The sequence below is a fragment of the Asterias rubens genome, chromosome 3, assembly GCF_902459465.1.
Source record: "Asterias rubens chromosome 3, eAstRub1.3, whole genome shotgun sequence".
NCBI lineage: Eukaryota > Metazoa > Echinodermata > Asteroidea > Forcipulatida > Asteriidae > Asterias > Asterias rubens.
Genome location: NC_047064.1, coordinates 6090048 through 6097941, shown reverse-complemented (window position 1 = coordinate 6097941; position 7894 = coordinate 6090048). Strand labels below are relative to the sequence as shown.

Sequence of the window (7894 nt, the reverse complement as noted above, 5' to 3'; positions counted from 1 at the left end):
GGTTGCTTATAGTTGCCAGATAGGGAGTTATTTGATTTAGTTGAGACACTTGTTCAATTGAGCAAGAGGTGTAGTAACACTTTTGTATGGCACTTTGAGGGGAGAATTTTGCTGGGGGGAAATAAACCCTGCAAAATCAATATTATTCTTAATCTGGAGTATTTGTTTGTTACCATTAAGCCTATTCACGGAATGTTCTGCTATATTCCCAACGAACTAAAATACAAATGTTAAAGTGCCTTTCAGCAGAATGTAAAGCTCATAAGGCCTTGCTATTTTTGTCAGTGGAGTTAATTAAACTATGAGATGGAATCGGTGGCAATGGAATTGAATTAGTATTGGTTTCAGACTCTTGTGTTTGTTTACCACATAATTAATTCCGACAACGAGGGTGCTGTTTATTGATACAGCTTCTTCATCATTCATTGCGGTGTACGGATATTCTTATAATCTCACAGTGCAATATTTGGTGGACATAATGATCCAAATGTGAGTGCTCTATATTCCGACACCAGTGTTGTTAGGTCTCGAGACCGCCTGCAATTTTGAGGTCTTGAAATGTTAAGACCTTGAACAAAACCATCTAAGAGTTTTATAGATCTTTAGTTTAAAAAAACCTACAAAACACTATTTTAAAGGTTTCTATAGAGGCATTTAACAGCCTATAGGCCCTCCTAGATGGGACTTTTTTGTAAGGGTTATTTACCGGCCATTATTTAAATCTATCTGGCCATGAAGCCATGATCTCACAAAATGGCCTACGTGTATATTGACTACAGCTTGAACAACTTTGGACAAGTTTGAGTTGTATAATGCTGCTACAACTGAACATGGAGAGGTCACAAAACTACCTCCATGAACTGAACCAATTCAGACAAAGAGGGTGCTCTTCATGACCAATGGACTATGACCACTGATCTCACCAGTGGCTACATGACCGAATATAACCAAACAGGGTAATGTTTATTTGCAGGTACATGTAATTTACAGGTACATGTAATAATAGCTGGTAGGCCTATGCAGACTTGAGGTGCCGCTTTCGATGTACCACCCATTGGATTGGTGACACCCTTTTAGCAGCTCCATGGTGAAACTGTGGTAGAGGAAGAGCTAGGATAGATCCACATATGGTAAGTACTAGGGGGAAGTGGTCTGCTTACTCCTATAGAACTATGAGGTACATTCCACTGTCTGCTGTGGATACAATTTACAGCGGAATGAACCTCACAATAATAGTTCCAAGAGTAGGGTCTGCTAAATTTTTGTTTTATCCAATGTACACCCAATGTACATTATTACACCATAGAGTAAGCCTTTCTCTATGATTACACTGGCATGGTCTCTATAGACTTGTGAGCCTGAGCTTGGCATCTCTGTAATTTGACAGAGATTGCCATAGCTGCAGAAGCGCGGGGACCAGCTAGGTGTGAGCTACAATTATCCCATCTAACTCTGAGATCCCTTGCTCTAAAAAAAACCCTTATCATTTCATGGTGTCTAATGTTACGATTTTGGCAAAATTCAACTTTCATTTGAAATGGTTAACAAGTCTCTTTTTCTATTTCATTGCAGAATATAGTATATTAAATAGCGTAACAAAAAACCATGGCATCATGGCTGGTCATAATTGCTTTGGTGGTCATCATTGCACTAATCATCCAAGACATCATGGACCGAGTCTACAAAAACGTCACCAACAAGTACATCCTTGTCACAGGCTGCGATTCGGGGTTCGGTAACCTCTTGGCACGATATCTAGGACAGAAGAGAGGGTGTCACGTCATCGCGGCGTGTCTGTCCGAATCTGGGCTTGAAGCTCTAGAGAGGGAAGCCCCAAAAGGGACTGTCACTGGCATTGTCATGGATGTCACAGATACAGAGAGTATACAGTGGGCTCGGGATAGAGTTGCACTGATTGTGGGTGACAAAGGCAAGTTTCAAGCCTTAAAATACTCGGCAGTGTAAAATTTTCCTACTTTTTCCCCTAGAGCCAAATGTAAGCCTGTTGTTGTTTGAATACACAGATACTAAATGATATTTTGAACTGTTCTTGTCTTTGACTTAAATAACTGTACTTGAAAAAAGTTCAAATTTTATCACCAATATAGAAATATAATATGTTGATTAAAATTGATTTGAATTGATTCAAATTGAATCATTGTCTTTTTTCTTGATGTAGGTTTGTGGGGCCTTGTTAACAACGCCGGTATAGCAGGAATCCCAGTTCCCTATCACTGGATGGAAAAGCGTGAAATACAACGAGTACTGGACGTGAACCTAATGGGAACCATTGAAGTGACCAATGAATTCTTCCCCTTGATACGACAAGCGAAAGGGCGCATTGTAAATGTTTCCAGTGGTTCGGCTGTTATGCCCATGACCATCGGGGGATACAGTATCTCTAAAATTGGGGTGGAGGCTTTCTCGGATGCTTTACGGTGAGTGTGAGGAAAATATTTTGTAGGCAGAGGGCAAATTTTGTGAATTTGATTAGATTGGTGTTATTGGAGTGTGTATATTTCTGTTCTTTTAAACTGTTATTAAACATGGTTGTAATCATTGCTTTTCACAGTTGTTTTATCCATGTGCAAATGGAAACGATGTCTGTATATATTTATGATGTGTTCTAAAATTGTAACTCTAATTCTAATCTGCTCATTATAGCTTATGCTTGGTACATAAATGTTTTTTTTTGCTGGTAAATTTATTCTGGTAAGAATAAATTTGTTTGTGCTTAGCTTTTTGTGCTTTAAGCATCTCTATGATTGAAGGTGGTCCCAGGCAGCTGATGCATCAGGTGTATGTTCGAATCCCGGTCATGACACTTCATGCCTTCAGCAAGACTCTTTACTATAATTGCTTCTCCACACCCTGGGGTACAAATGGGTACCTGCGAGGACAAAGTATTGCTGTTATGATTGTTTTAGCTTGGTGCGCTACATTCGGGGAGCTGAGTTGATTTATTTAAGAAATGAGATAAATGGCCCAGTAATGGTGGTATTATTTTAAAAAAAAAACGGCGAATGAGACTTTGAAAAGGAGGAGCTGGGGTTTTTGTTTTTTTGTTTTTTAGTATAATCTTTGTTTGTCTTTAATTAACTAACTCCTTTAAGTTAAATATTTGCTAGGCCCCTACTTCTTCTTTCTTGAAGTATTTTACTTTGAGGTTAATGCAACTGGTTCTTCTTGTTTTCCTTCTTCTTAGTTTTATTTAGGGGTTCACGGAATTCCTGTTTATACGTCCAGTTGTTTTACATATTTTGGTATAGTTATTGCCTGCTTGTTCTTCTTTTAATCTGTCAAGTGACTTGAGCAATTTTGTTAAGGTGGATTTTGGCGCTATTTTTAAAAAGCATTTAAAAATGTTTTTATTTAAGTTTTATTTTTATTGTTTATTTGTTTACTCTTTACTTTGTTGTGACTTCCTGTACAGCGTTTTGAGATTTATTTATGTAGAACGCTATATAAAAGATAAATTATTATTATTATTATTATTATTATTCTGCAGTGTAAGTTGCAGGGCATTTGGTGTCACTGTTCACATCCTTGAGCCTGGCTTCTTCCAGACCAACATTGTAGCAAGAGATTCTACAATGACGTCAGTGACCAATGCATGGAACAGGCTACCCAAAGAGGAGAAGGCAGTGTATGGTCCAAAGTATCTTGATAAGTGTAAGTATCATTTTTAGGCCCTTTTTGAATCCACGGCTTTGGCTTTGGATTCGGCTTCAGACTCCGCCCTGTCACTCATCTGAAGCCCTATTGTTTTGTTCACTCCTTGATTACATGTGTTTGTTGTTTTAGTATTGAAATGAATGTGTACTGAATCAAACATTCTGTTTATGGCCGAGTGGTTGAGTGCACTAGATTTAATTTCTGGTAGCCAAGACGATCGTCGGGGTATGGGTTCGAATCCCGGTGATGACACAAATGTGTCCTTGAGCAAGACACTGAACTATAGTCGCTACTCTTCACCCAGGAGTAGGTCCTATGGGTGTTTGTTCAGTCAGAGTAATTTCTTGTGATTGTTTTAGCTTTTTTGCTACGGTACATTTCATTTATGTTTTAACCTATCTTGTATGCCCTAATTGTATATTTTGTTTTTATGCGTGTTTGTAATGTTTTTTAGCTGTTTGTATATGTATATCTTGGGAGAAAGATTCAGTGGGATCAGAAGCACATTCAATGTAATGATCAGTGTTACTGAGCTGTCTAAGGCCCTCAGCAATGTAGTCATGTGTGTTCATGACTACAACTGCGGACCCCTTGTCAGCCCGTTTAATCACTATGTCTGGTGATTGGCGGAGTTGTCAAAGGGTGATAGGATGAGGGTACCAGGAGAATGCCTAGGCTTATCAAGGGCTTGGTCCCTATAAAATAAATGAAATATAAATATACATACCTTGCAGCAATGTTTAAAGTCCCTGTTGAAAAGTCATTTGTTTAAAGCTGCTTTTTTGTAATTTGCTTATTTGTTTTTTGTATCTTTCTCTCATTGTTTATTTTATTGTTCTCTTTATGCGCTTAGAGGCTTTTTGCATTAGGTGCTTAACAAATGTCTTATTAGTATTATTATTATTATTATTATTATTATTATTATTATTATTGTTATTATTATAATGAATAGGGTAGATGGCCTTAGCTTTCGATCCAATCCGGACCTTCTTCAGAGGCATAAAACAAGTACAAACAAATACATATCCATTTATAGAAAAAGAGAGGGGGAAAGGGATTAAGGAAAGGATCCAGAAAGAAGCGGGAAAATAACAGCCAATCCCCAAAGAAAATTCCCAGATACAATAGGTCTCCCCGGGTCATTGGGCTTGTGTATCTTAGGTAAAAGGTAGAACCTTGCTGTACGGGGGTCATGTGGGAGGAGATAGTTAAATGTATCTTTCTCAATATCATTGGCATTATAAATCTTAACCAGGGTGTCACTGATATCTTGGGAGAAAGATTCAGTGGGATCAGAAGCACATTCAATGTAATGATCAGTTTTACTGAGCTGTCTAAGGCCCTCAGCAATGTAGTCATGTGTGTTCATGACTACAACTGCGGACCCCTTGTCAGCCCGTTTAATCACTATGTCTGGTGATTGGCGGAGTTGTCAAAGGGTGATAGGATGAGGGTACCAGGAGAATGCCTAGGCTTATCAAGGGCTTGGCCCCTATAAAATAAATGAGGGAAAATAACAGCATATCAAAGTTCCTATTTCAGAAACAATATTGGTGGCTATGAACCAATAGGAGTGAAGTGGCGAGGACAAAGGATGTTTAGAATGAAAGGAAGGGTTACTGGACCATAAAAGTGGTAAATGTATTGTTCGACAACAATGCAGGGAGACATGAAAGGGTAGGATTAGAGAGCAAGTTGCATCATGATGCAACTTAACAATGGTCAATTAATAAGAATAGCAAGATCAAAGGTATGATGATTTTAAAAAATAGGTGTGAGGGACCTGTGGAAAAAAAGGGGGGGGGGGTTACTTACATCAGATAGTTACAGTGATGAATTTATAAAAACAACTTTAAACTAGGTTAATTTATACTTTATGTACAGAATATATACAACATATAAGTTCTTAGGCAGAAGTGAAGTGGAGGGTAATGAGAAGTTATTTAACACCAGTGTTTATGTTAAGTCCAAAGGGTTTGACTGTCTTGAGTTGGTGAATCCAGTGTGATTCTCTATTCTTGCGGTGTGTGTCATCACCATTGCAAGCTTCAATCACCAGAAGTTCAACATCAATGACACTATGATTGGGGCTGTTGAAGTGGATAGAGACTGGGTACGGTTTCTTAGTCTTTATGGAAGAGACATGATTCGCAAAGCGAAGACTAAGTTTGGTCTTAGTCTCTCCCACATATTGTAGCCCACATCTCTTACATGATATGACATAGACTACATTAGACGTGCTGCATTCAATCTGAAATTGAATTATTATTATTATTATATATAGAGGGAGCTTATGAGATGTTCAATTCTTATTGTCTATTGTTTAATATCCCATATACTTTTATTAATTCTACTTGGGAAGCAAACTCATGTTTTTTAATTATGACAATAAATATTTCAAAAATCTGAAATTGAATTTTGTTCATTACAAGAATAAACTTGATTGAGTTTGGCAAAAAAAAAAAAAAAAAAAAAAAAAAAAAACGCATTTGTAATATTTGACTGACATGGATCATCTCATTCTCTTCTTGCCTCAGTACTTTCAAAGGTTGAGATGGTTCTTGACAGATGTTCTCCGTCCTGTCATCTAGTCACTGATGCTATGGAGCACGCCCTCTGTGCCCGTTGGCCATGGCGACGCTACATGCCTGGAAACGACATCAAATTTATCTTCAAACCACTGTCTATGATACCTCCGTGGATAACAGACAACATCCTTTACTACGTGCTGTTGCAAAGGCCAGAATGTCATCATTAAAAGCTCTATTACAACTCAGGCCAAGTAGAAAAAGAAACATGTTTAGCGTCCCCGCCCGCTTCCTTTTTACAGGCCGCCTCCTTTTTTATTTATTTTTTTATTTTAGTTTTGTATGCACTTTTTAAAATTTTATTCTTTTAATGATTTATTTTTTATTTTTTTATGGACAAAGGGTTATTTAAAACAATCTGAATGTCTTGACCAACATTTTTCATTTATGTATTGTGTGTTTGAGCAGTAGAAAAAACAATGCATATTTGACATTTTAAAAAGAATGGCGGCCATCTTGAAATAAAAAATAAATAATAAAAATCCCCTCCTCCTTCCCTTTTTTGAGAAACACGGACGCTAAACTTTTTTTTTTACTCGGCGTAATAAAGTTGAACTCATAAAGCCAAAAGGAGAAAATGATAAACATAATTGTTAATTAACTATTTTCTTAACTTGGTTTTGAATGGTGTAATTTTTTTGGTTGTTTTAAATGAATAAACCATTAATAATTATCAACATGTTCACTTTGAAGTAATGTGGTTATGTGAAAAGATGTCAGTTTTTATGCACCAAAATTTGAATCAGAGAACGCTTCTCTGGTTGTGTATTTGTTAGGGATTATTATTCCTGCGTGGACAATTATTCGCTCCAGGTTTTTGGTAATATCTTAAAAATGAGAGCACCTTTTATTAAAGTTATTGTATATATCTTCATTCATCATCATCCTTCGATGAAATGGTGTCAGGTTGCTTCCCAAATTAGTTGTTGGGTCTCGTTTAAATTTAAATTTGTGTCTTTGGTTATGGTGTCTGGAAAGCACATTTTCCTCCTGCCGTGATGTGGATGTCCACCAGGAGATCAGGTGCGATATGGGTTGATTAGTCGTACGCAGTGTCTAGCAAGAAACTGTAGGAGTCTCTGCTTTACGGTTTCGGATAGTGGCGAGGGATTGTCGTACACCTTTTTATTTGTAATATGGTTCTGCCAATTGATGTTCAGAACTCTACGCAGCAATTGAGTGTAGCAACCGTGTATGCGATCGTTTGGGTTGTTGTCCATGTCTTGGCTCCATATAGCAGGATGCTTTCAACGCAGGCCCTGAAGGACTTGATTTTGGTAGCTCTGTCAAGATCAGACTTCCAGATCTAAGTGTTACAAGCTGACCATGCTTGCGCTTTTTTCTGCATTTGAAATATTGAAATGAGTCGGGAAGTGTTGAAATCTGAAACGATTTCAAGATTTGTACCATCGACAGAGTGTATGCTGGATGTATAGGAGGAATGTTCATGAGGAGAGAATTGGTTTTTCCTGTGTTTAGATGTAGGCCAACACAGTTGGAAGCCTCCTCAATACTATGCAGTAATGATTCTGCAGTGGCAATTGGAGACTTTCTGGGACGATAGAGGGCAGCAGACTTACCGGGTAAATCCATTGTTCTCATAATTATGCGCATGTTCAGAACTACGTAAA

At 37.7% G+C, this 7894-nt stretch overlaps 1 protein-coding gene across 1 annotated transcript; it reads left to right on the top strand.

Annotated features, from left to right (window-relative positions):
* The first annotated feature begins 855 nt into the window (after positions 1-855).
* Positions 856-6535, top strand: LOC117287781 (retinol dehydrogenase 7-like). Its single transcript, XM_033768301.1, has 5 exons — positions 856-1130; positions 1573-1930; positions 2180-2438; positions 3509-3672; positions 6213-6535. The coding sequence occupies exons 2-5, from the start codon at positions 1606-1608 to the stop codon at positions 6431-6433; spliced, it is 969 nt and encodes a 322-aa protein (XP_033624192.1). The 5' UTR covers positions 856-1130; positions 1573-1605; the 3' UTR covers positions 6434-6535.
* The last annotated feature ends 1359 nt before the right edge of the window (positions 6536-7894 follow it).